The sequence below is a fragment of the Cucurbita moschata genome, unplaced genomic scaffold (assembly GCF_002738365.1).
Source record: "Cucurbita moschata cultivar Rifu unplaced genomic scaffold, Cmos_1.0 Cmo_Scf00018, whole genome shotgun sequence".
Taxonomy (NCBI): domain Eukaryota; kingdom Viridiplantae; phylum Streptophyta; class Magnoliopsida; order Cucurbitales; family Cucurbitaceae; genus Cucurbita; species Cucurbita moschata.
In genome coordinates, this window is record NW_019268534.1 from 1,850,834 (window position 1) to 1,876,032 (window position 25,199).

Here is a 25,199-nt window from a genome sequence, read left to right on the forward strand (position 1 = left end):
TTTTTTTTTTTTTTTTTTTTTTTTTTTTTTTTTGTTTTTGTTTATTGAATGAGGTAGCAGAAAATTTTCTCCATTTGGTTGTTGAAAAGACATGCAAAATCATCGAGTCCAAATGGGTCTATCAAACGTATAAACTAAACAGCTAAAAACAAGAAAATAATCAATTACGCACACCCTCAAGAAACCATAAATCAACACGATATGGACTCTGTCGGCGTTCTGCTAGTTTTCTCCCTTCTCAATAAGCTGTATGTTTGCATTGAAATCATCCCCTTCCAAGTTCTTTAATTGTTCTTCATTTGTTTGGTTTTTCAGTATGAATCTCTTCATTCATTAATCAACTCGGCCTCTGTTTCCATTTCCATGGAAGATACAGAGCTTATTCTGTAATACCCACGACCCCATCTGCCGCCATTAATGGACCTCTGTTTTTTGTATCGTTTAGATTGAGAGAGCACGACACTGTAAGAAGCTCGACGATGGTTTACTTATTAGTTTATCGATCATCTTTGTTAAGCTTAGTGAGCTTCATTTCTCAGTCTTTGAGAATGGAACAGTTTTTCTTTGGGGTTTTTAACTTTACGATTCTTTTGTAGTTGGCTGAGGTTGCCCTTTTAGTGTTTGTTTGTTGTCATTTTTATGTTTAGTTTATCTTCTGGGCTGTGATCTTCTGTTTTGCTTCTGTGTTTTCTCTTCTGGGTTGTGATCTCCTGGCTTTGTATTTTCGTTTGAATCTCTTAGTTTCACTGTATTTTCAGATGCTTCTTATGATTTCTCGTGAGTTTATGATGAATGTTGTTCATTTTCAGGGAACTGCGAGAAGGAAACGTTGTTCCCTCAAAGCGTACTTATGAAGATGAACCCATAATCTGTAACGTCTCAAGCCCACCGCTAACAGATATCATACCATTGTGTCGTGATTCATAGCATAATCTTTGTAGAAATCAGGGAATATGGGTTCTGCTTCGTGGTTATCATCGTTCTCTTGCACTGTGGTTCAATCTTCAAAAGGGGCTTATCCTTCAACCATTTCCCAATGGCTGCAATTCATTTTTCTATCTCCATGTCCTCAAAGAGCACTTTTATCCTCTATTGACCTTCTATTTCTACTCCTTGTCATATTATTTGCAGCTCAAAAGCTTTATTCTAAGTTTACTGCCCAAGAACGGCCCGGCTCTGATTTGAACAAACTTCTCATCGAGAAGAATAGAGCTCGTCTCGAAACTACAATCTGGTTCAAACTCTCATTGATTTTGAGTGTTCTATTTGCCTTGATTTGCATTGTTTTTTGTGTTCTAGCTTTTACTACAAGTAAACAATCGCAATGGAAATTAACCAATGGATTATTTTGGTTAGTTCATGCTGTAACTCATTCAGTGATTGCTATCTTGATCATTCATGAAAAGAGATTTGAAGCTGCTAGGCACCCGTTACCACTCCGCATTTATTGGGCTGCAAATTTCGTTATCGTTTGTCTCTTTACTGCATCTGGGATTATTCGTCTCGTTTCTGCCAAAGAAACTGGGGAACCCAACTTGAGGTTCAATGACATTGTTTTCATAGTTTTCTTGCCATTGTCAATGGTTCTTCTTTATATTGCCATTGATGGATTGACCGGCATTACGATGACCCGAACAGTGCAAGACGGCGAGGAATTTGAACCCTCAAACGAATTGAATGTGACTGTCTATGCTTCAGCTTCTGCACTGTCCAAATTATTCTGGTTTTGGATGAACCCTTTGCTTAAAAAAGGGTATGTGGCCCCTTTAGTTACTGACCAAGTACCATCCCTTTCTCCAGAACACAGGGCTGCAGCCAGGCTAGCAATATTTGAATCAAAATGGCCTAAACTACACGAGAGAATCGAGCATCCTGTGCGAACCACATTGATTCGGTGCTTCTGGAAGGACATTCTCTTCACTGGCTTTCTTGCAGTTATCCGTATTAGTGTCATGTTTATGGGACCTGCCCTTATCCAAAGTTTTATTGATTATACTTCTGGAAAAAGAAGCTCCCCTTATGAAGGGTACTACCTCATATTATCCCTCATGTTTGCTAAATTTTTTGAAGCGTTAACTACTCATCACTTCAACTTCCACTCCCAGAAGCTTGGAATGCTTATTCGGTGTACCCTTATTACTTCGATATACAAGAAAGGCCTAAAGCTATCATCATCTGCCAGGCAGGCTCATGGGATTGGACAGATTGTAAACTATATGGCTGTAGATGCCCAGCAACTTTCAGATATGATGCTGCAATTACATGCTATATGGTTGACACCATTTCAAGTAGCTATAACCTTTGCGCTCTTGTATGCCTATCTTCGAGCTGCGGTTGCTGCTGCAGCGGTCGGACTTTTGGCTGTCTTTTTGTTTGTTTTTCTTACTACCAAGAATAACAATAGGTTCATGATGCAATTGATGATGGGCCGGGATTCAAGGATGAAGGCAACAAACGAGATGCTTAACAATATGCGTGTGATTAAGTTCCAAGCATGGGAGAAACATTTTCAAAAGCGAGTCCTAACTTTTCGTGGTATAGAGTTTAAATGGCTTACCAAGTTCATGTATTCAGTATCTGCTACTATGTTGGTGATGGGGAGCTCTCCAGCGGTGATATCAACTATTACCTTTGGCTTTGCAATCCTCTTAGGCATTCGACTCGATGCCGGGACAGTGTTTACAGCTTTGAGTCTCTTCAGGCTTGTGCAGGAGCCTATTAGAACCTTCCCTCAGTCTTTGATTTCACTGTCACAAGCAGTAATATCACTTGGAAGGTTAGATCGTTTCATGATGAGTGGGGAGTTGAAGGAGGATTCAGTGGAGAGGGAAGAAGTATGTAACAATGGCATAGCAGTCGAGGTTCGAGATGGGTCGTTTAGCTGGGAGGACGAGGAGGGTGTAGTTTTGAAAGATTTAAATTTTAATGTTAGGAAAGGAGAGCTCACAGCTGTTGTTGGCATTGTGGGATCTGGAAAATCTTCTCTTCTGGCTTCAGTTCTAGGCGAGATGCATAAACTATCTGGAAGGGTATGATCCTTTTTCAATCCTTGACTGAAAGTGAAAAAAACGCTTATTAACTTGCAGGATTTATGATAACTTTGTCCCCTCTAATCTCTTTCTAACAGGTTCGGGTATGTGGGACAACGGCTTACGTCGCCCAAACTTCATGGATACAGAATGGGACTATTGAAGAGAACATATTGTTTGGTTTGCCAATGGACAGGAACAGATATAGGGAAGTAATCCGAGTTTGTTGCCTGGAAAAGGACTTAGAAATGATGGAATTCGGAGATCAAACGGAGATTGGTGAACGAGGTATTAATCTAAGTGGCGGTCAGAAACAGAGGATACAACTTGCCAGAGCTGTATATCAAGATTGCGACGTTTATCTCCTTGATGATGTGTTTAGTGCTGTCGATGCTCACACGGGGTCGGAAATATTCAAGGTAACAAGTGACTACAACACATGCACAAAATACTTTTCATCTTGTTTGATAGTGACTAAAAGTGTTCTTTACAACAGTTTTAAAGCATTTATCATGCATTTATTTTGAAAACTCTCCCAAGTATACTTTTGTGTCAGCGTCCTCGCTGGCCCCCCAAGAAGGTGGATTGTGAGATCTCATATCGGTTTGAGAGGAGAATGAAACATTCCTTATAAGGGTGTGGAAATCTTTCCCTAACAGATGCGTTTTAAAATCGTGAGACTGACGGCAATACGTTACAAGCTAGCCAATATCTGCTAGCTATGGGTCTAAGCTGTTACAACTTTTATTGGGTGCATCCTTCTCCATATTTTTCACCTATATGGTTGTCTTTTGTGTATCACTTGCTTTAAAGGAGAACCAATCATGCTCTTAGACTGTAATATCCCACATTGGTTGGGGAGGAGAACGAAACACCCTTTATAAGGGTGGGGAAACCTCTCTCTAGGAGACGCATTTTAAAACCTTGAGGGGAAGCTCAAAGAGGACAATATCTGCTAGCGGTGGGCTTGGGCTGTACCGAATGGTATCAGAACCAGACACCGGGCGATGTGCCAACGAGGAAGTTGTTTCCCAAAGGGGGGTAGACACGAGGCGGTGTGCCGATAAGAACGCTGGGCCCTAAAGGAGGGTGAATTTAGCGGGGGTCCCACATCGATTAGAGAAAGGAACGAGTGCCAGCGAGGACGCTGGGTCCTGAAGGGGGGGTGGATTGTGATATCCCACATTGGTTGGGGAGGAGAACGAAACATCCTTTATAAGGGTGTGGAAACCTCTCCCTAGCAGACGCGTTTTAAAGCCTTAAGGGGAACCTCGAAAGGAAAAGCCCAAAAAGGACAATATCTGCTAGCGGTGGGCCTGATCCGTTACATAGACCATGTAATAGAGGCAGTGATCCTCGTACCGTCTTTGCTGCTGTGCTTTAAAAGATCACTGGCTGTGATAAAGCCGTTCTCGTTTCCATTTCACGTAAAATATGAGTTGTAGGAAGTGATGTTCATCTAATTTCTATATGATATTTTCACAGGAGTGTGTGAGAGGAATTCTCAGAGACAAGACTGTCATGCTTGTTACTCACCAAGTTGATTTCTTGCACAATGTGGATCTTATCTTAGTAAGTATATTACTTATAAACAAATTCTTTTTGGTTGAAGTTTCTGAAGCAAACTATCCCTTACAGTTAGAGGACTGAATTTTGGTGCCACTTTCGATAGGTAATGCGTGACGGGATGATTGTGCAATCGGGGAAGTATAGTGATTTATTAAGCTCCGGAACAGATTTCGAGGCGTTGGTTGCTGCACACGAAACCTCCATGGAAAGTGTGGAAAACAGCAGTGCTGAAACAGTTGAAAACCGTCCCCTACTACGAAAATCTTCATCGATTGATGATGAAAACAATGCTGTTGATAAGCCAAGCCCAGATAAGGGTTCTTCTAAGCTCATCCAAGATGAAGAGAGGGAAACAGGAAGAGTTGGTTGGGAAGTCTACAAAGTTTACTGCACAGAGGCCTTTGGATGGTGGGGTGTGGCCGTCGTGTTGGGACTAGCTTTCGCAGGGCAATTGTCGTCTATGTCTAGTGATTACTGGCTCTCATACGAAACTTCGGACGAAAATGCCGAATCATTTGATCCCTCGCTTTTCATTACCGTCTATGCCATACTCGCTTGTGTTTCATTGGTGTTGGTGGCTTTCAGATCCTTTGGCATTATATTGTTGGGGCTTAGGACAGCCACTGTTTTCTTCTCACAAATTCTCAATTGCATTCTACATGCTCCCATGTCGTTTTTCGACACTACACCTTCAGGAAGGATACTAAGTCGGGTAAGAAATCGATGTTTTTTTGCACGTTAGATTATTCAGATATATTCATGTAGTTATGTATGAGAAATGAGCTATATTCAAGCCATTCACCGAAGATTACTTTGCTTTAATCAGGCATCAAATGATCAGACCAACATCGATTTGTTCATCCCCATTTTCATGGAAAGTAGTCTGGTCCTGTACTTTGCTGTGTTCGGTATAATCGTCGTTATATGTCAATATTCTTGGCCTACAGCTTTCTTCCTTATTCCACTTGGCTGGCTTAACGTGTGGTACCGGGTACGTTTTTTCATTTAATTTGGTCCGGTGTGTTGAGAATTGTTGGGAGGGAGTCCCATGTTGGCTAATTTAAGGAATGATCATGGGTTTGATTGGTATGAGGCCTTTTGGGGAAGCTCAAAGCAAAGCCACGAGAGCTTATGCTTAAAGTGGACAATATCATACCATTGTGGAGAGTCGTGATTCCTAACATGGTATCAGAGTCATACCCTTATCTTAGCCATGTCAATAGGATCCTCAAACGTCGAACAAAGAGTGTACTTTGTTTGAGGACTCTAGAGACGGTGTCGAGGCTCAATTAAGGGAAGGTTGTTCGAGGGCTCCATAGGTCTCAGGGGAGGCTCTATAGTGTACTTTGTTCGAGGGGAGGATTGTTGGGAGGGAGTCCCACATTGGCTAATTTAGGGAACCATCATGGATTTATAAGTAAGGAATACATCTCCAATGGAGACATTTTGAGAAAACTCAAAGCAAAGCCACGAGAGCTTATGCTCAAAATGGACAATATCATACCATTGTAGAGAGTCGTGATTCCTAACAGGGTGTGCGCATTCTAACTCATGACTCGTTGCTTTGTCTACATATACAGGGCTATTTCCTTTCATCATCTCGTGAGCTAACTCGCCTGGACGCCATCACAAAAGCACCTATTATTCACCACTTTTCAGAAAGCATAACCGGAGTAACGACGATACGTTCTTTTAGAAAACAAGAGCTATTTTGCGACGAGAATATCAAACGGGTCAATGCCAATTTATGCATGGATTTCTACAATAATGGATCTAAGGAGTGGTTGGGTTTCCGTTTGGAGCTGCTTGGAAGTATCTTCCTCTGTATATCTGCTTTGTTCATGATCTTATTACCAAGCAGTATTATAAATCCAGGTACTCATATTTGGATCTTTATATCTGTAATGAAAACTAGCCGTGTTCATCAGTTATATTGTCTTTGATGCAGCAACTGTTGGTTTATCACTTTCATATGGATTATCCTTGAATAGTGCGTTGTTCTGGGCCATTTATGTGAGTTGCTTCATTGAGAACAAAATGGTTTCTGTTGAGAGAATAAAGCAGTTCTCCATAATACCCTCTGAAGCAGCATGGAGGGTTGAACACAAACTTCCTCCTCCAAACTGGCCTACCCGTGGTGATGTTCATCTGCAAGACCTGCTGGTAATTATCTATGACTTCTGTCCCGCCTCGTTTTGGAAGAAATGGACTTCGTATCATCTTCTCGAGAACGTATTTAGAATGACTTTGATGTTTAAACTTTTGAAACGTTAGAAACTCGAATATGATTTAAATTTTTCGGCTGCAGGTGCGATATCGCCCAAACACTCCGTTGGTTCTCAAGGGTATCACTCTAAGCATTCATGGGGGAGAAAAGATTGGAGTTGTTGGCAGAACAGGAAGTGGAAAATCAACTCTAGTCCAAGTCTTCTTTAGGCTTGTTGAACCTTCGGGAGGGAAAATAATCGTCGATGGCATCGACATAGGCACGCTTGGGCTTCATGATCTTCGCTCACGGTTCGGGACCATTCCCCAAGAACCGGTTCTTTTTGAAGGAACTGTGAGAAGCAACGTCGATCCAATTGGCCAGTATACCGATGAAGAAATATGGCAGGTGATCAGATTTACATTAATCTTTTGCGTCTTACATATCATTGGGAAGTGCATTCACACGTAAACGACTACTATCTTTTCTAAGCCTTTCTCTATTTGTAGAGTCTTGAGAGATGCCAACTTAAAGACGTTGTAGCTGCAAAACCCGACAAACTCGATGCATCAGGTGCACGCCTTCTCCCAGTCGACGTCTCAAGCCAAATCTTGCTTGAACTTATAATTTTTTTCAATCTGTTCAAAGATGAGTTATTTTAACCAATCATCTATACTATGCCAGTGGTTGCTAATGGAGACAATTGGAGTGTGGGGCAGAGACAGCTTCTCTGTTTAGGAAGGGTCATGTTAAAGCGTAGCCAGCTTTTGTTCATGGACGAGGCGACAGCTTCAGTTGATTCACAAACCGACGCTGTGATTCAAAAGATCATCCGAGAGGACTTCGCGACGTGTACGATTATCAGCATTGCTCACAGAATTCCAACAGTTATGGACTGTGATAGAGTTTTGGTTGTAGATGCAGGTCAGTGCTCTCGCTCTATCTTAACGTTCGTTCGTTGATTATTTTCTGGTTAAAATTACGTCTTGAACATTGATACGAGGTTCTAGTCATTTCCGGGATCACTGCATATCCAATATCATTCATTCTCTTTAGCTCCCTAAACACTTTGTGTACCATGCAACAGGACTTGCTAAAGAGTTTGACAAGCCATCTAAGCTGCTGGAGAGGCCGTCGCTATTCGGGGGATTGGTTCAAGAGTATGCTAGCCGCTCCACTGACTTGTAACTCACCGTTGTGCATATCACCCACAGGCAAAACTTCCACAAATTAGCCCTTTGGAACGGATTCATCCTTACAGAATCCTTCCACTCCACATGTGATTGTATGCTAATATTTGATTGAACCGTTGACAGAATGGTTGGTTGAAAGAATCGATGGTTAAAAGATATATTTTTCGTTTTGATTTCTAGGACCGATGTTGAGAGTGAGTCCCACATTGGCTAATTTAGAAGATGATCATTGGTTTATAAGTAAAACATACATCTCCAGTGATATGAAGTGTTTTGGAAAGCCTAAAGCAAAATTATGAAAGTTTATACTCAAAGTGGACAATATCATACCATTGTGGAGATCTTTTCGACCTTGTCTTTGTTCTTTGTGAAGATCGGGATAAAAAATGAACCATTAAAAATAAAAATCAAAATTCTGTGTAAAAACCTAATATAATTGAGGCGGTTCGGTTTGGTTTAGTTAGGTTTTTTTAAACTACCGAACCGGAAAAAGTCGGTTCCTAATTTTTTCTACACACCCTGAGGAAATAAACCCTACGAAATCCGGAACGTGTTCTTCATCGTCTACGTCTAAACCCTAGCCACCAGTTGTTCTTTGAATTCACAGAGCGACAGAGAGAGATGGGAAGGTCTCGAAGAAAGTACAAGAGATCTCGGGCAAAAGTGCAGGTCGGCTTGCCCAAAAGGAACCCCAATGTCTTCAAGCCATCTTTCTGTATGCCGCCGAAGCTCCGCTCCTTGCTTGCCGAACAATTTGAAGAAGATCCCGCGTGGGACGAGAAAGCCAGTGTCATTCACAACTACAAGTCCTTCGGTGTTCTTTCTAATCCTAATTTGCTCAGTGTTCGTTCCCGAACGGATCACATCGTTGAGAGCGACTTTCTCCAGGTCCCGCCGTCATTGCCGCCTTCCGATGACCCTGATTCGGTGCTTGATTCTTCCGGTAGCGATGTGGAAGAGGACGGTAAGTTTGAGTTTAATCACCCACCATCAGCCTTGGGATTTTTTATCACTATCAGTGTTGCAATTTTTTAAATGCTTTCTTTTAGAGTTACGCAAGAACCATTACTCATCCAGATATTGTCTTCATTGGACTTCCCTTTCGGGATTCTCCTCAAAGTTGTTGGGTTTTTCCTTCGGGCTTACCCATTCCGCCTCTTCTAAGGAGAGATTTACACACCCTTGGAAGGAATGTTAATACCCTGGGTATTGAAATGAAATAGAATGTTGATTGACTTGATATTAATGTCTTATTTGTCACGAATCCACATGAGGATTCCTATGCAAACTTTTGAGTTGTGTTTCTGATTTGATCTTGGGCTGATTCTGTGTTCTTTCTTTTGTGTACATTAGATTTGAAAACAGCCCTGGGAAAGAAGCGCAGAGATGGGAAATCTGCACCTCTAAAACCTTTGACGACGATTCAGCGTGTTCATGTCGGTAGGCTAATCGAGAAGTATGGAGATGATCATGAGGTAGGCTTCAGTTTTACTTGCTTTTAGATCGGACTAATTGGCTTATTTTTTCTCACTGAAAGTTGTTGTTCTGCAGAGGATGTTCATGGACACAAAGCTGAACTCAATGCAGCATTCTGTTGCCACTCTGGAGAAACTATGCAAAAGATACCACAGTTGTTTAGATAAGAATCCATTGATATTGACTCGTTAAAGATCTTTCAAATTGTTCTGTTACAGAGGTGAAATCAGATAAGGTATGATCATGAAATCTTATTGAGCAATATTGTTTTGAACCCTAATCTATGAGAGGCTTGAAAGATGGTTCATTCCCTTGCTTGCTGTTTTCTTCCTTTCAAGGAAATGGCCAACCCATAATTCTAATTCTTGGTAGCATCTAGGATGTGGTTTGGTTGGAACAACTTTCTAAAAAAGTGAGTGCTACCACTCCATAAAAGTCACTATAGATATCTACTTTAAGTTCTTGTTTAAAAATCTACCAAGAAATTGATCACAATCACATATGGTTGTTGATATAGAAGTTCTCATAGATAAATTGCGAACCTGAGGTTTAAGCATATACTCTCGAGGTTCAAGGTTTGAATCTCTTCCACCCTACAAACTAGACAGAACTTTAACGAGGAATCAGCATCCAGGAACGCTTGTCAAGTGACTTGAGCATCAGCTGTAAAATTCTAGAAAGAATATTATTTACAGTGTTCATACAAATTGAAGAAGAAAAAAAATAATAAGACACCAATTTAGCAGCAATAGTAAGATATGAATATTTAGCCATTGTAAGGAGTAATAATATCTACACTCCCATGAAAGCTCGAGACATGGATTCCCAGTGCTCCTTTGCTTGCTGAACTCTTTCTGCTCTTTCTGTCTGAAGACGTTTCTCCCAGTATTCAGGGCAGCTATTCAAACATACAAATGATTCAGAGTTACAAATCTTTGTAGAAAATAAGCATGAAAGAATGTAGAAACTGTTTGAACTTGGTATGGAAATGAACGGTTGTCGGCATACAAAAAGGGTCAATACTAACTTATGGCAGCTTTAAGGTTTTGAAATGGAGAGAAAAATGCAAAAAGTGAAAATAGATATTTTTGCTTTTATTTTTTTTTTATTTTTTTGAAAATAAATAACCATGAAAATTTTTAGTGGTCATTAACAAGTCCATGGTTGTATTTTATCCATTTAAAAAAATTAAATTAAGCCCTTTTAAGTTTGTGAAAAATGTTTAGTAGATTCGAAATTTTTTATTTTGTATCTAATAAAGTTTTAAAAAAATGCAATTAGTCCCTTAATTAGTGTCTAATAAGGCTACTCATATTAAAATATTACACATTTATTAGATATTAATTAAACTTGTATTCAAAGATTTATCAAATGCAAATTTAAAATTTAAGATTTATTAGACAATTAGTTCAAAAATTCATCTTAAACTTTTAATTTTGTATATTCAAAGACTTATCAAATGCAAAATTAAATTTTAAGACTTTATTAGACATATGTTAAAAAATTCATCCCATAAAGTATTAAAAAGTTATAGTCATTTATTAGACACAATGAAAAATTATTAGATCTAAGGATGTTATAGACTATGCCTGAGAAACAAGAGATGTACTGACCTTCGATGTAACAGAATACTAAGCTCTTCCAAATGTATAGCACCTTCATAAACTCCTGCCTGTGCATCAATACAAAAAATTAGATCAGAATGAAGTAGCAGAGCTCAGATCCTTTCGAAGTTAATCACAGAAACAAAGCTAGCCTTTCGTATGGTATTATAGCTGTTGGTATTAACCTACTTCAGTATCATCTTGTTTATACGATCCTTTTCTTTTTGAACCAAATGATAGCTGAACGAAGTTAAAACTGTCAGAGATGAATCTAACTTACCTCGCGGCAGAGTGGGCACTTTGCTTTTGGATTTGCAGACTTTAGCCCATTGACTATGGTTACTGAGGCTGCTGAACAAGCACACATGTAGCAAAATATATGGCCGCAAGCAAGAGAAACAGGATCAAATACTGTTTCCTGCAGTTAGAAAGAGTGAAAAAGCTCTGATGAACAAAGGAAGTTCTCATTTTAGAAACATTAGGTTCTTCGTGATCTAACATTAAAAAGAAGGGTCCTAATTGCAGGGATGATTTACTCTAATGGGTTAGTTCATTTGAGCAAACTAAAGCCTCCCTGGTTGCACCTGGAGTGTTGGAAACTCCAAGAGTTGAAAGCAAGCAAAATGACCTCACATCAATGTTCATCCCAACTTGAACGTCTAAATTGAGTAAATCTGGTGGTTTGACGTAACGGGAAAACTAAATCTTCATCCAACACTAAATCCAAATAAACTAATAATATCATAACAGTGATGCAAACATCTGTCTGCAAGAGTAATGAACATTAAACATGGGACAGTTTCATAAAAATACCGAAAGTTGAAGACCCGAAAACTTACCAAGCATATGGAACACGTCAAGTCAATGTCAAGTTTGACTGAATCGAAGAGCTCACAAGTAAGCGATGGGCTTCCATCAGTAATTGCAAGGGAACATTTCTCAAATGCTGAAGAGATCCTCTCAGATTTATGCTTTGTCTCCTTCAGGTTAATGTGAAATGCTATAAGCTCTGATAGCCATGGTGACTGAAGGATCTCAACGTGATAACTTTGAGCTTTCGACTTGAATGTTTGCCCTTGCTTGGAGTAATGAATCTGTACTCAGCAACCCAAACAAGAACTAAGTAAAAGAAAAAAAAGTTAAATTACAAATTAGTATTAACTTTCATAGTTGTGCACATTGGACAAAAATTGATGGATGAAATGATAGAAGCACAATCTTTTTAAGTAACTTTATTTTGTCCAATTGACCAAATCAACCAACGTATGAAATGGTAGACACGAACAAATTGAACCACAAGTTTGAGAATGCAAACCATTCGATTTTAGGAATTGAATTAGTAAATCTAGAAGCGGGAAAAAGACATCATTGAAGTGAATCAAACCGGAAATGGTAAGACATATTAGGCAAATACCTTATCATATTTCTTCAAGATTTTCCGAACTGCAATGGCGTTCATCATTGCATAATTAACCAGTTCATTCCCTTCTTGAATTAAGACAGAATGATCGCTTTCCAGTTTTCCTTTGAACCATAAAAGATACTTTCTAAAGCCAGAAGCGAGGTGCAGCTCAAGCAATTCCTGTGCTCGCTGATTAAAGCAGCCTACTATTCCAGACATTTCCTTGAGAAGGAAGGGGAAGAAAGTCCCATCGCACACTACGCCCACACAAATCAATTTAAACGAAACAACGACTTAAAATCACAATGCAATGTACAACCAATACAAAGTTTAAAATAACCTAACAAAAAATCAAACACCAAAAGGACAATCACAGAGAGATCAACAAAATTCAAGAAATCCTTAAATAGGAAGAAGAAACGACGAAGGAATCATAACATAATCGACTTTCCATACCTGAACAGTGATCCGGACAGCTCTGAACGGCTACGGAGGAGCAATCGCCATCGCCATCGCCATCGCCATGGCGGTGTTGAGACTGAAAATCTCTGCTACAATTCTTCAGAATCTTCTTGAGCCGTTTGAACTGAAATCCAGGCAGTTTCAGTTTCTTCTCCTGACCTCGCAAATACTCCTCATACTTTTTGCAGAACTTCATCTTCTTCCAGATAATCCACTCGATCTCTCGGCCGCGTCGTTCAAATCTCCCTAAACAATCAACTTAATCTCCGAACAAATGTAAATAATCCACCGCCTGAAAGCTATACTTTCTCTGCAATCTTAGCGCCTTAAATCGATCAGAATTCAACACACAACAAAAGAATCAGATATCACTGCGAGAATGAAGTGAAAAAAAAAAATCGCAAACTAAGCGGTTGTAAACTAAATTGAAAGGAAAATTCAGGTTTCTAATAAGAAAGAGGTTACGTTTTATATGAATTAAAAATATATTTATTATAAGATTTTAAAATATATGTTGAATTTTTATTGGGTAATAAATTTATTGACAATTAAAAAAAAAAAAGTCAAATAGCAGGAGGCTTTCGGAAGTATCACCGCCTGACCTCAGCCTCCATATTATAAATTATATATATTTTTATCCGTTAAAAATCTCTTACACACAAAATTCAAATATTTAATTAAAAATAATATTATTAGAAAAATTTTAACAAAATTAAAATAATTATTGTTTAAATAAACTTTTTAATAAAATTGATATGAAATAATGACGAATTTGCACGTAGTAAATATACTAATTACCACAAAAAAAAACGTTTTTTTCATACGACAATTTTCTTAAGAAAAGTATTAAATATTATTAATTAAAAATATTAAGGAATAAATGAATTTTGAAAGACTATACATTTGAAATATAAATTTCATATCTGAATAATTCAACGAATTAATATTTTTATTTAACTAATTATATTAATTTAGACTAAAGTTTTGGACTTTTGAGGAAATGAAAATAGTTGAAGGATTATTTGTGACATTGATGTATTATTATTATGAGTTTTTTTTTTTTCGAAATAATGTCTTCATTTTTTTTTTTTTTTTGGTTTAAAATATTTAAATATGGATCCTACGAAAGACCAGAGCCAGACAGCTGGCGTCCAAACAAATTCCTTTTAAATAAATATTCATATCCGTTTTACACGGAAAAGAAACCGTAAAAGAAAGCCCCGTGTTTATCACGAGACTTTCGTCGGAGGCAAGCAATACCGCCGGCTAACCGACACAAAGAATTTAAAAATATTCAAAATTAAAAATAGGGTATTAAAACAAATCATAATTCAACTTTAAAAAAAATCGAAAATTCAGATCTGTTTGTAGGTTGACATTTTTGTTGTGGGGCCAACCTAACACATTAACAATAGGGTTACAACTAAACTTTACCCTGCCCTACTTTCAAGATTATTATGAATATTAATAATATTTAATGAATGGTCATTTAATGTCTGTGACCCTCCTTAAGAGAAATTTTAATTATTAATTTAATATAAATTATGAATAAGTAAGTTGTCTTAAAAATAATTATATATATAAAAAAAAACAAAAAAACTTGACAATCCCATCTAATTTGAAAATAAAATGTTGGGCTTGGTTGGATTGTGAACTCACGAGTCACTAACACAGTTAACCCAAAATGGTTCAAAAAAATTTCTCAACCTAATCCAATTCAATTGATTGGTGGGTACTCTGTGAAACTCACATTCCATTTATTCAAAATGAAATATTCAAAAACTCAAATTAATAAATAATTAAAACCTAAATTAATAAATAATTAAAATGGTAAACGAAACATCCATTTGAGTTTATCAAGAAAGATATGTATGTCAACGTTATGATGTTCTATATTGGATGGGATGCATGCGTGTGAGTTTTCAACTTTATTTTTTTCTTTTTGAGATGGCAATGGGAGAACCATCCATTCATTCAACCAAAAAGAAGCAATAAGCATGTGTCATGCATATCTTCTATCTTTTAAATATATTACAAAAATCTCCATCGTTTGAGCCGCTATTGTATCAAGCCGAGCCGAGCCATGAAGTTGATGCTTGAAAGGGACACGGGTTGGGCTTGGCGCACGGGTAAGGACATGTATCACAGGATCAGAATATGCACACATCTTGCAGTCTTGGTTGAACTACTATCGAGTCAAGTGCTTAGGTTGTGAGACTATTGTGCTAAGGAACAATCGTTTTAGACTGAGTGCCTACCATGCCGAAGGATGAAATTTAATATTTGTCATTTTTTAAAAATGAAAATGAAATAGGTGGCTGGATGGAGACAGAAAGGCTTCTCCATCTCTGCTCCGCCCTATGGACATCTTTAAATGTTTGTAAGATATATTAAATATAAATATAAATGAAATTTAAATAGGTTGATATATTATTTAATTTTCACACAAATTTCCATTAAATGGTTTGTTTGAGCCTGTGTAAACCACATTAATAGAATGAAAAATATAATCATGCAATAAAATTAAATATAGTAATTATTTGTTCTATAAATATTGGATTTACCAAAGGAGAAAAGGTAAAGTAAAAACAATGACAGAGAGATGGACGATGATAAAGAAATTGGAACAAGCGGATATGAATGGACTCTTGCAACTCAGAGAAGATGACGTAGATACTGACATTAACACAAATTTGTTCAGATGGTGGCCTCGGAGTAAAGTTAGGGATTTAAAGAAACAGATCGGAAATGAAGCGAAAATTACTCTGTTTGACGAGAATACAAACGAAGTCATGCAAACAACTATCAGGTGGCTCGGGACGCCTCGTTACCATATCGAATGGGACGTCAAAAACAAACCTTATACGTCTGGACAAGATATATTAATGGGTTGGGATCTAAAGTATAATCGATTGGCTTATAAGGTCCTTCAAATACAGTTTTCAGAAATTAGTGATACAGGATCAAGTACGTCATAAATTATATATAAATTAAGAATATTTTAAGTTGAATTATGGTGTAAGTCTTGTATTTCTTATTTCTTATTTATTATTTATTATTAGATAAAATAGAAAAGTGTGTGGTTAATAATTTATTGTAATTTTATTTGAAATAAAACTAATTCAAATTTTTGTTTTATATTTATCTTTAAATATTTATTATTGCGTTTTAAAGTTAGATAACAAAAATAATAAACAATAAATTCGATATTGTTGTTTTACAAATCAATTATGAAAATATTTCTATTTCTAAAAAAAATAGAAACGAAAAATAGGAAATTCATTGGCTGCCACGTGTACAAAGGTGTCGAAGTATCTCAGTGACATGTAAGAGTCCCTTGCATTTATGGCCGAACTTGCTGACACGGCTGCCACGTGGACAAACTCTTCCCTCAAACAATAAAAACGCCGCGTTCTCCTTCTCCTCCCCTGTTTTAAACCAGTTCACCAATCCCAAAAACAGGCGGCGTTCTGGAATCGTCTGGCGGCGATGGCGGTAGAGGCAGCGAAGCCAGTGATGGTGATCGGAATCGACGACAGCGAACACGCATTTGCCGCTCTGGAGTGGACATTGGACAAATTTTTTTCTCGAACAGTACGATTACAACCGTTTAAGCTCGTCGTTGTTCATGTCAAACCATCTCCCGACGTCTTCGTCGGCGTCTCCGGACCAGGAAGTAAGATCGATCCTCCTTCTCTCTGCTATTTACTTTCAAACAGAAATGGTTCCAAATCTTTAATCGAGTTTTTAAAGAGACGACTAATGAACTCAGAGTCTACAATCAGGAATTGCAGGATCGGTTGAAACCTACCAAGCTCTGGATGATGATTTGAAGAGAAAAGCTGCGAGAACTATCGAACTTGCCAGAGAAATTTGCGCTGCGAAATCGGTAACAGTGGAGTTTAGATTTCTCGATTTACCTTATCTCAGTCTTTGAATCTCGGATTAAATGGATACGAACTTACGATGATTCTCAAATGCGATCCAATTGTAAATCATAGATCGAGAAAGTAGAAATCGTGTAGATCGATTTAAGAATCTGTAAAGAACAGAGAGCAATAGCAAAGGAGTTGAATTGCAGGTTTTTGATGCTGAATTCGAGGTTGAAGAAGGAGATGCAAGATATGTACTGTGCGAGGCGGCTAATAAGCACCGGGCGTCAGTGCTCGTAGTAGGAAGCCGTGGCCATGGAGCTATTAAACGGTACTTTCTCCATAACTAAGTAAATTTTGGTGTCCCTTGTATAATTTTTGTTTTGGAATGCCATTGATCTTGCTCCCACCTTCCCTACAACAGTGAGTATCAACACATTTTAGTTGTAGCATTTCACTGCAACACTTGGGTATTATATTTCTTGTTAGTTGAACACAACTCTCCGCCATTTTGTTTTGTTTTGGGCGTCTTCAAAAAGTCTTACTCCAACACAAGTCTCCGGCATTTTGTTTTGTTTTGGGCGTCTTCAAAAAGTCTTACTCTTAGAGATAGTATTCTTTTATTATAAGTATTCTTTTATTATAAATGTATCATCATTTTTAGTATGAGCTAATTTCATTAGCTCATATTATCTCTTTTATTATAAATGTATCATCATTCTTAGTATGAGCTAATTCCATTAGCTCATATGGCTGATATGAGGCTTTCATCCGGCCATGGCTATCAACAACACCGATCGCATAAATAAATTTTTTAGTCCAAAATTGTAATGGGAGTTCATAGTAATGCAGGGCTTTGATGGGAAGTGTGAGCGACTATTGCGCACATCAAGCACCTTGCAGTGTCATGATTGTGAAGATGAAGGAGCGTAGTGACAAAAACAGTGCTTAAATAACTCAAAATCTGTATTTCTGTTTGTATTTCTAATCTTGTTGTATTTTTAAGACGGGATACTTAAAAATTATTAATTTTTTTAATTTTCTTTTTAAGGCATTTCTGACTTTAATTTTAAATATATATATATATATAAACTTTTTGGTTAGCACAACGACTTGTGCCATCCCTCACCTGCTCAAGTTAGCCCATCCCATGGCTAATAAATTCTTCCGTTGATATATATTTTTAAATTAAATTAAAATTTTGATGTCCTATTAGACATCAAATTTAATTTTAATTTTAACTAATAGACTACCCGTTCAAAGTTAGATCTATCTACTATTTCGATGTCCTTTGAACTAATACGCCACAAATTAGTTGCATTGATCTTGTAGCCAACGTCGGCCTTTATAGTGCTTATTTTTACTCTCTTCCTCTAGATCTTATACGTCTATCCAAATTGTCTAGATAGATTAATGGAATTATATTCTTGTTTCTATCTTTTAAAAATTAAAAATTAAAAAATAAATTAAATAATTGAACTTTTAAAAATTTTGAAATTTTAGAATTTTTTTATATATATTGATTTTTTTTTTTAAATAACTCTAATTTTTAAAGGATGTTAATGGGTACAAATTATCGTGGGGAATTTTAGAATCCGATCCGAATTTTACTGGATTAGAAAATGAAATAGGTGACGGAATAGGGATGGCTCATCCATCTTCTTCCATCTCGTAGACATCTCTAAATGTACATATGATATATTAAATATAAATATAAATTATATTTAAATAAGTCGAATATAATATAAAATTTTATGCTATTTTAATGAGATTTAAATAAGTAATATATGAATATAAATATATTATTTAATTTTTTCAAAAGTTTTCATTAAATTGTTTGTTTGGTGTAAATTCTCATTAGATTTACTCGCGAGTATCTTGGAACTAACGCATGTTAACATGGTAAATCATATATGTTAATAATAATAAATAGAATGAAAAATATATATCATGCAATCAAATTAAATATAGTAATTTTTTGTTCTATAAATATTGAATTTACGGTAAGAGAAGTTCGAGATCTAAAAAGAACGGTCGAAAATAAAGCGAATATCACTATGTTCGATGAGAACACAAACCAAGTCATGCAAACAACTATAAAGTAGCTTGGGACAGTCTTTTACTATATCAAATGGGACGTCCAAAACAAACCTTATGCATCTGGATAGAATATGTTAATACTTTGGGATCTCAAATATAATCGACTCGCAACCAGCAACAAAATCTCCCGAATTTAAGGGCGCATGTTCAAGCTCGTCTTAATCTCAAATTTCCTACTCAAAATATTTTTTATTAATATTATAATTTTTATTTAAATTACTTTTTTATAGTTTTAAAAAGAGACTCATGGAAGCCACGTTTACAAACGTGGCAGAATGTGACACGTAAAACTTTACTTCTGTTGGCCAGGTGGGCAGTAGATCTCCAATAAAACGACGCCGTTTGCCCCGGTTTAAATAGCTCCGGACATAAAATAAATGAGAAGAGCTTCAACCAATTTATTACAATTAAATAATTAATATAATAATTTGTAAAATAATTAAATAAATTAAAATTAAGAGATGAAATGTTATATAAATAAATAATTTTTTTAGTTGTAACTATTACTTTTAACCCTTTATTATTAGATAATTAATTGTTAGTTAATTCATTTTTATTAAGTCAAATTATTAAACTAATTGATTTAATTTTCATTCATTAAAAAGTATATTATAAATATTTTTAGTGGTCAATATTAATAATTATTTTCAAATAAATAATTTATAGGAAGGATAAAGAAGAAAGACATTAATAAATATAAATAATAATGAAAAAACGAAGATAAATAAATAATCAGAGTAGCGAATAATACAAATAAAAAAACAACTAAAAAAATGAAAAATGCATAATAATAATAATACTAATAGAAAATTCTCAAACACACATAGTTTATGCAAATTGACGTTCTTTTAATACGTGCCCGAACATGCGTCACTAATTTCTGGATAATATGTTTGAATGATCTTGTAAGCCAATCGATTATACCTGAGATCCCAAAACATTAACATATCATCTCCAGACGAATAAGGTTTGTTTTGGATGTCCCATTCAATATGGTATCGAGCCATCCCGAGCCATCTCATAGTTGTTTGTATGGCTTGGTCCATGTTCACGTCGTACAGAATGATTCTCACTTCACTCCCAACGACTCTCTTCAAATCCCTAACTTTGGTCCGAGGCCACCAGTTAAACAAATTAGCTCTGATGTCAGCATCTTCATCATCTTCCCTCAGTTGCAATAGCCCATTCATATCTGCGTCTTCCAATCTCTTTATCATCGTCCAGTCGCCTGCCATTGTTATTCTCTTCCCCTTTTCTCTTACAATAAACTCATATTTATAGAACAAATAATTACTATATTTTATTTTATTACATGATATGTATATTTTTTCCTTAATTTTTTTTTCCTCTTTTCTCTTGCAATAAATTCCATATTTATAAAACAAATAATTATTTTATTACATGATATATATATATATATATATATCCTTATCTTTTTTTATTCCATTAAAATTATTAGCAAATGTAATTTACCATAACTAGAAAACTTAATTATATTCTTTACCAAAATTAATTATAAATCATATTCAAATATTGAATCTCATTGATATTTAATAAATTTTACATATATTATTTTTTTTTAATATTTTATACATCAAATACAATAAATATAGATTTTATTTTATATATAATATATTAAATATTAATTCGATTTAAATATATTTTTTCCTTTTTAGATTTAATATATCAAATATATTTTCAATATTTATTTAAACATTATAAAAAAATTTAATTGATAACAAAATTATTTAATTCGTTGGACTATATGTTTAGAGTTACACTCTGATACACTGTATGATAAGTTGTGTCCATTAATATAATTATTATGTACATGTCGATCTTTCACAGGTAAAGTCTGTTTTACATTTATGATTGAATATAAACTAAGACAGACGAGTAATTATGTTCTCAACTCACTCTTTGGTCAAGACTTGCTAAATCAGCTACAAATGTCACTCTCAAATCAAACCATTGGTTAACTATTCACTCAACCACGTGAAAATAAATAATATATTTATACCGTTCAAAGTCTTATTAGGAGATTATATATCGAGTATTTTTTAATATTCAACAATGAATTTGTAAAATTCTTTTTTTTTAATTTTGTAGATATATTTTTTTTTAGATAAAATGAAATTTTTTTATTGATTTAACTGAATTAGATTATAGACTAAAGGACTGAGGGAATCTACTCGAAGCCACGTGTACCGACGTGTCACAATAATTGGATGACAGGTAAAACTCTGCTTCATTTTTCCCGGTGACGCAAGAGTAGCCACGTGGACAATAGATCGCCTATAAAAACGGAGCCGTCTTCATTCCCGATTTAAACCGCTTCATACATCCAAGAAAAAACCAACGGCGGCTGTGGAATCGTTCCAATGGCGACAGCGGAGAAGCCAGTGATGGTGATTGGAGTCGACGACAGCGAATACGCAACCTACGCTCTAGAATGGACACTCGACCACTTCTTCTCTTCAACAGTAAATCCTCCGTTCAAGCTTGTCGTCGTCTACGCCAAACCGTTTCCCGACGTCTTCGTCGGAGTCGGCGGACCTGGAAGTAAGATAAATATTGCTTCTCTCTGGTAAAACTAATTTCAATTGTTGATCGATGCATTTTTGCTTAAGCGATGTGGTAATGAAACCAGAAATTGTAACCAGTGATTGTAGGATCTGCTGGAAGTTACCAGTTTCTGAACGATGATTTGAAGAAGAAAGCTGCGTTGATCATCGCAACTGCGAGAGGAATCTGTGAATCCAAATTGGTAACAGAATCGAGTAAAATTGCTTGATTATGATATAAATTGTTGGAGTCTGGAATGGTTGAATTTGATTGTAAATCATTTTGTTCATCTGAAGAAAGTTGAAACCGATTTAGACTTTTGGGAATCTGTACGGAGAGTGAAGAGAAAGATGAGAACAGAGATCGATTTTTTGATCTCGAATTCTCTCCGTAAGGAGAACTGTGAATCCAAATCGGTAACAGAATCGAGTAAAATTGCTTGATTATGATATAAATTGTTGGAGTCTGGAATGGTTGAGTTTTGATTGTAAATAATTTTCTTCATCTGAGGAAAGTCGAAACCGATTTAGACTTTTGGGAATCTGTACGGAGAGTGAAGAGAAGGATGAGAACAGAGATCGATCTTTTGATCTCGAGTTCTCTCTGTACGGAGATTGAAAAGAAGGATGAGAATAGAAATCGATTTTTTATCTTGAATTCTCGCTATACGGAGAATGTATAGAATGACGAGAATAGAAATCGATTTGTTGATCTCGAATTTTCTCGTGTTCATCAGTTCCAGTTGATGGAATTGGAATTTCGAAATGAAAAATGCAGGTGAATGATGCAAAATTCGAGGTGGATGAAGGAGATGCTAGGTATGTACTGTGTCAGGCGGTGGATAAGCATAGGGCTTCAATGCTTGTGGTGGGAAGCCATGGCTATGGAGCTGTGAAGAGGTACGTGGTTTAAGCGCATTTTAGAGGGGGGAAAAGAACAAATGATTCAAAAAAAAAAAAAAAAAAAATCTCGTTGAATCATGATTAGTTTCAATGGATGAATGCAGGGCGTTCTTGGGGAGTGTGAGTGACTATTGTGCTCATCAAGCTTCATGTACCGTCATGATCGTCAAGAAGCTGAACCCCAAGGTTGAATCAAAAGAACAAAAATAGCTCAACTTTGCAATTCCCCTTCTTTTCTTCGAGTCTTTAAATCAAGAACTATTTTCTCTTTAAATCAAGTAATGCTGTTCTATTATGTTATGTATTATGTATGTATATTTGCCCAATGTTGTAAACTGTCACAATAATAACAAAACTTGTACGATTTACCTTCCAATAAAATTCTAGTTTATAGAATCATTGTTCTCGTAATTGACATACAAAGCATTGGGTTAAGTTTTTTAAATGGAAATCTCGCTTAATTAGCGAACCATACAAAATAAAAATGAATAATTATATATGTCATCGTTACTTCATAATTGAAAGTTCAAACAATTTCCCTCATTTTCACATTTGTAGCATGTTTTAATCATTTTCGTTTACAACATTTTTATAAGAATATTACCTATATAACACCCTCTTCTCAAACAAATTTCACCCAACTCTGTTTTTCTTAACCTTTAATCGAGTCTCGATTTTTTTTTCAAAATCATTTTTTTAAACTTTGATTTTGTCCACAAAAATCATTTTTTTAAACTTTGATTTTGTCCACTTTAGCTAAGTTTATGGCATTGTTCATTCTAGTTTATGGCAGGATTTTCATGGGACATTGTCCATTTTAGCTAAATTTATGACATGCTAAATTTATGACATGACTCTCGTATTGTCCATCTAATTCATGCTGTCCACTCTAGCTAAGTTTATGGCATGACTCTCGTATTGTCCTAAACTCTCGTATTGTCCCGCCATGACATTCATCCGACAAATTTAACATAATAAAAATAAAATAACAGAAAAAATTTGTATTACATATACTCACACACTAAAAATTATGGAAGGATGGTGGTCGACAAATTTTCTCACAGAAAAGGTGCCATTGTATTGCTGGTAGCCACGTGGGAAGAGGTGTCACAGCATTTGGGTGACATGTAAGAGGCTCTTTCGTTTTCACGGATTGCTGCATGCTGACAAGACCTGCCACGTAGACAATTTCACCTTTAAAAACAAAATTAAAAAATAAAATAGCTCATTTTCTTCTTCTTCCTCCCCAATTCAAACCGCTTCACAGAGGAATCTCTCCAATGGCGGCGACGGAGAAGCCAGTGATGGTGATCGGCATCGACGACAGTGAATATGCAATCGCCGCTCTGGAGTGGACACTAGATCACTTCTCTTCAGCCATATATCCTCCTCCTTTCAAGATCATCGTTGTCCACGCCAAACCGATTCCCGAAACCTTCGTCGGAGTCGCCGGACCGGGAAGTAAGATCGATCATCCTCCTCCTCATCTGATCTGGCTAATTCCTTAATTTCATGTTCGAATGTAAATAATTGAGAAATTATATGTAATCAGTGGTTTTTGGATCGGAACCTGGACTGTACCAAGTTTTGGATCAGAATTTGAAGAGAAAGGCCGCCAGAATCATCGAGAAAGCGAGAGAGATCTGCGCCGCTAAATCGGTAATCGTCGATCTGTCAAATCCATGAATACGGACGGAAATTTGATTGAATTGAATCGAATTTAAATTACAGGTGAGTGAAGTGAAGTTTGAGGTGGAAGAAGGAGATGCTAGGTATGTACTGTGCAAGGCGGTTAGTGAGCACAATGCTTCAATGCTGGTGGTGGGAAGCCATGGCTATGGAGCCATTAAGAGGTACTTGCTTTATTAATTACATAGTTTTTAATTTCTGTGTGTTATCAATTTTATCGCTGTCATTTTAAAAAATGAATCGTCTTTTTTTTTAATTATATGTTTAAATTAGGGTAGCGGCAAAGCTTTTCGTTTTTAATTAAATTACAAGTATACATCTATATCTAGTAACTTCCTACCTTATTTAACTATTTTTATATATAATTGGAAGTTTAGTATGTTATGAAATAAAAATTTTAATTTTGTGTTCAATAAATTCGTTAAATGATTTATGATTTTATTAGATATTTTTCATTAAACATTTTTTTAATTTGAAGTAAAAAGTAGTAGGAAGGTAAAGAGGGGATAATGTGCAGGGCGTTGTTAGGGAGTGTAAGTGATTATTGCGCGCATAATGCTCCATGCACTGTCACAATAGTGAAGCCTAAAACTGGCGCCTGAAACAATCAAAAACTCCAGGTAAGCTGCTTCTTGTTCTCCACTGTAAATAAAATAAATGCATTTTTCTTCCCCTTTTTTTCTTTTTTCCTTTTTCTTTAATAAATATTTCTTTGTAAATTATTTAAACTATATCCATAGAAATTAATAATAATAATAATGAAGCAGCTGATAATGAATTCGTTATTAATTATATATATATATATATATATATATATATATATATATATTTTATTGATTCTCGCACTGTTTTGAGAAAATTAATTAATTGTTCATATTGATTTTGATTTGAATTTTATCTCAACTTCGTTCATTACATTTAAAACTCAATACAGAACAATTACTTAAATTCAAACGTCGATATTCAATACTTGAAAAATCGAGTACAAAATGACATCTTAAATATCAATACCACTCGGGACAAAAGACGCAGAAACAACCAAAACTGACCCAAAATTAATTATTTTTTTACGACCATTAATTGTATATATGAACAGTTAATTGACTTTAATATTTGTTTTTAAAGGTGCT

The 25,199-nt window shown here is 35.9% G+C and overlaps 6 protein-coding genes across 9 annotated transcripts in view; 5 read left to right on the top strand and 1 right to left on the bottom strand.

The window, feature by feature from the left end:
• Window positions 1-148: 148 nt before the first annotated feature.
• LOC111456459 (ABC transporter C family member 4-like) lies at window positions 149-8,207 on the top strand. Of its 2 annotated transcripts, none has more exons than XM_023098324.1 (12): window positions 149-248; window positions 810-3,029; window positions 3,128-3,448; window positions 4,515-4,601; window positions 4,702-5,310; window positions 5,425-5,589; window positions 6,179-6,473; window positions 6,547-6,761; window positions 6,907-7,212; window positions 7,314-7,377; window positions 7,489-7,728; window positions 7,892-8,207. In XM_023098324.1, exons 2-12 carry the CDS (start codon window positions 954-956, stop codon window positions 7,990-7,992), a joined length of 4,479 nt encoding a protein of 1,492 aa, XP_022954092.1. In that variant the 5' UTR covers window positions 149-248; window positions 810-953; the 3' UTR covers window positions 7,993-8,207. The 2 variants fall into 2 exon arrangements, with proteins under 2 accessions (XP_022954092.1, XP_022954091.1); XM_023098323.1 differs by lacking the exon at window positions 149-248 and adding an exon at window positions 286-464.
• Window positions 8,208-8,543: 336 nt separating this feature from the next.
• Window positions 8,544-9,784, top strand: LOC111456462. The gene is made up of 3 exons (XM_023098326.1): window positions 8,544-8,961; window positions 9,351-9,472; window positions 9,549-9,784. The coding sequence occupies exons 1-3, from the start codon at window positions 8,619-8,621 to the stop codon at window positions 9,663-9,665; spliced, it is 582 nt and encodes a 193-aa protein (XP_022954094.1). The 5' UTR covers window positions 8,544-8,618; the 3' UTR covers window positions 9,666-9,784.
• Window positions 9,785-9,962: 178 nt separating this feature from the next.
• On the bottom strand, window positions 9,963-13,380 carry LOC111456461 (probable E3 ubiquitin-protein ligase BAH1-like 1). The gene is made up of 6 exons (XM_023098325.1): window positions 12,936-13,380; window positions 12,492-12,736; window positions 11,917-12,171; window positions 11,358-11,495; window positions 11,087-11,145; window positions 9,963-10,371 (listed from the first exon to the last, which is right to left on the bottom strand). The coding sequence occupies exons 1-6, from the start codon at window positions 13,135-13,137 to the stop codon at window positions 10,266-10,268; spliced, it is 1,005 nt and encodes a 334-aa protein (XP_022954093.1). The 5' UTR covers window positions 13,138-13,380; the 3' UTR covers window positions 9,963-10,265.
• Window positions 13,381-16,378: 2,998 nt separating this feature from the next.
• On the top strand, window positions 16,379-17,863 carry LOC111456170 (universal stress protein Slr1101-like). Its single transcript, XM_023097956.1, has 4 exons — window positions 16,379-16,617; window positions 16,727-16,830; window positions 17,023-17,144; window positions 17,666-17,863. Exons 1-4 carry the CDS (start codon window positions 16,431-16,433, stop codon window positions 17,763-17,765), a joined length of 513 nt encoding a protein of 170 aa, XP_022953724.1. The 5' UTR covers window positions 16,379-16,430; the 3' UTR covers window positions 17,766-17,863.
• Window positions 17,864-21,240: 3,377 nt separating this feature from the next.
• Window positions 21,241-25,199, top strand: part of LOC111456168 (universal stress protein A-like protein) — a 28,186-nt gene continuing 24,227 nt past the window's right edge. The window contains exons 1-4 of one of the 3 annotated variants that reach the window (XM_023097954.1): window positions 21,241-21,475; window positions 21,577-21,680; window positions 22,256-22,377; window positions 22,485-22,620. In XM_023097954.1, coding sequence (XP_022953722.1) covers window positions 21,295-21,475; window positions 21,577-21,680; window positions 22,256-22,377; window positions 22,485-22,590 — 513 coding nt within the window. In that variant the 5' untranslated portion in view covers window positions 21,241-21,294 and the 3' untranslated portion in view covers window positions 22,591-22,620. Of the gene's footprint in view, window positions 21,476-21,576; window positions 21,681-22,255; window positions 22,421-22,457; window positions 22,745-25,199 lie in introns of those variants that run through there. The other 2 variants (XM_023097953.1, XM_023097955.1) reach the window with 2 other exon arrangements.
• On the top strand, window positions 23,597-24,788 carry LOC111456172 (universal stress protein PHOS34-like). Its single transcript, XM_023097958.1, has 4 exons — window positions 23,597-23,841; window positions 23,933-24,039; window positions 24,112-24,233; window positions 24,587-24,788. The coding sequence occupies exons 1-4, from the start codon at window positions 23,661-23,663 to the stop codon at window positions 24,669-24,671; spliced, it is 495 nt and encodes a 164-aa protein (XP_022953726.1). The 5' UTR covers window positions 23,597-23,660; the 3' UTR covers window positions 24,672-24,788.

Excerpts from the sequence above, each read along its gene's own strand:
- LOC111456459 (XM_023098324.1), top strand. The coding sequence starts at position 954 with ATGGGTTCTGCTTCGTGGTTATCATCGTTCTCTTGCACTGTGGTTCAA. Across the intron at positions 5,590-6,178 it reads GGCTTAACGTGTGGTACCGG|GGCTATTTCCTTTCATCATC; the intron begins GTACGTTTTTTC and ends CTACATATACAG. Across the intron at positions 7,729-7,891 it reads AGTTTTGGTTGTAGATGCAG|GACTTGCTAAAGAGTTTGAC; the intron begins GTCAGTGCTCTC and ends ACCATGCAACAG.
- LOC111456170 (XM_023097956.1), top strand. The coding sequence starts at position 16,431 with ATGGCGGTAGAGGCAGCGAAGCCAGTGATGGTGATCGGAATCGACGAC. Across the intron at positions 16,618-16,726 it reads CGGCGTCTCCGGACCAGGAA|GAATTGCAGGATCGGTTGAA; the intron begins GTAAGATCGATC and ends GTCTACAATCAG. Across the intron at positions 17,145-17,665 it reads GGCCATGGAGCTATTAAACG|GGCTTTGATGGGAAGTGTGA; the intron begins GTACTTTCTCCA and ends ATAGTAATGCAG.
- LOC111456461 (XM_023098325.1), bottom strand. The coding sequence starts at position 13,137 with ATGAAGTTCTGCAAAAAGTATGAGGAGTATTTGCGAGGTCAGGAGAAG. Across the intron at positions 12,737-12,935 it reads CTGTCCGGATCACTGTTCAG|TGTGCGATGGGACTTTCTTC; the intron begins GTATGGAAAGTC and ends GTGTGGGCGTAG. Across the intron at positions 11,496-11,916 it reads TGACGTGTTCCATATGCTTG|GAAACAGTATTTGATCCTGT; the intron begins GTAAGTTTTCGG and ends TTCTAACTGCAG.
- LOC111456462 (XM_023098326.1), top strand. The coding sequence starts at position 8,619 with ATGGGAAGGTCTCGAAGAAAGTACAAGAGATCTCGGGCAAAAGTGCAG. Across the intron at positions 8,962-9,350 it reads TAGCGATGTGGAAGAGGACG|ATTTGAAAACAGCCCTGGGA; the intron begins GTAAGTTTGAGT and ends TGTGTACATTAG. Across the intron at positions 9,473-9,548 it reads AGTATGGAGATGATCATGAG|AGGATGTTCATGGACACAAA; the intron begins GTAGGCTTCAGT and ends GTTGTTCTGCAG.
- LOC111456172 (XM_023097958.1), top strand. The coding sequence starts at position 23,661 with ATGGCGGCGACGGAGAAGCCAGTGATGGTGATCGGCATCGACGACAGT. Across the intron at positions 24,040-24,111 it reads AGATCTGCGCCGCTAAATCG|GTGAGTGAAGTGAAGTTTGA; the intron begins GTAATCGTCGAT and ends TTTAAATTACAG. Across the intron at positions 24,234-24,586 it reads GGCTATGGAGCCATTAAGAG|GGCGTTGTTAGGGAGTGTAA; the intron begins GTACTTGCTTTA and ends GATAATGTGCAG.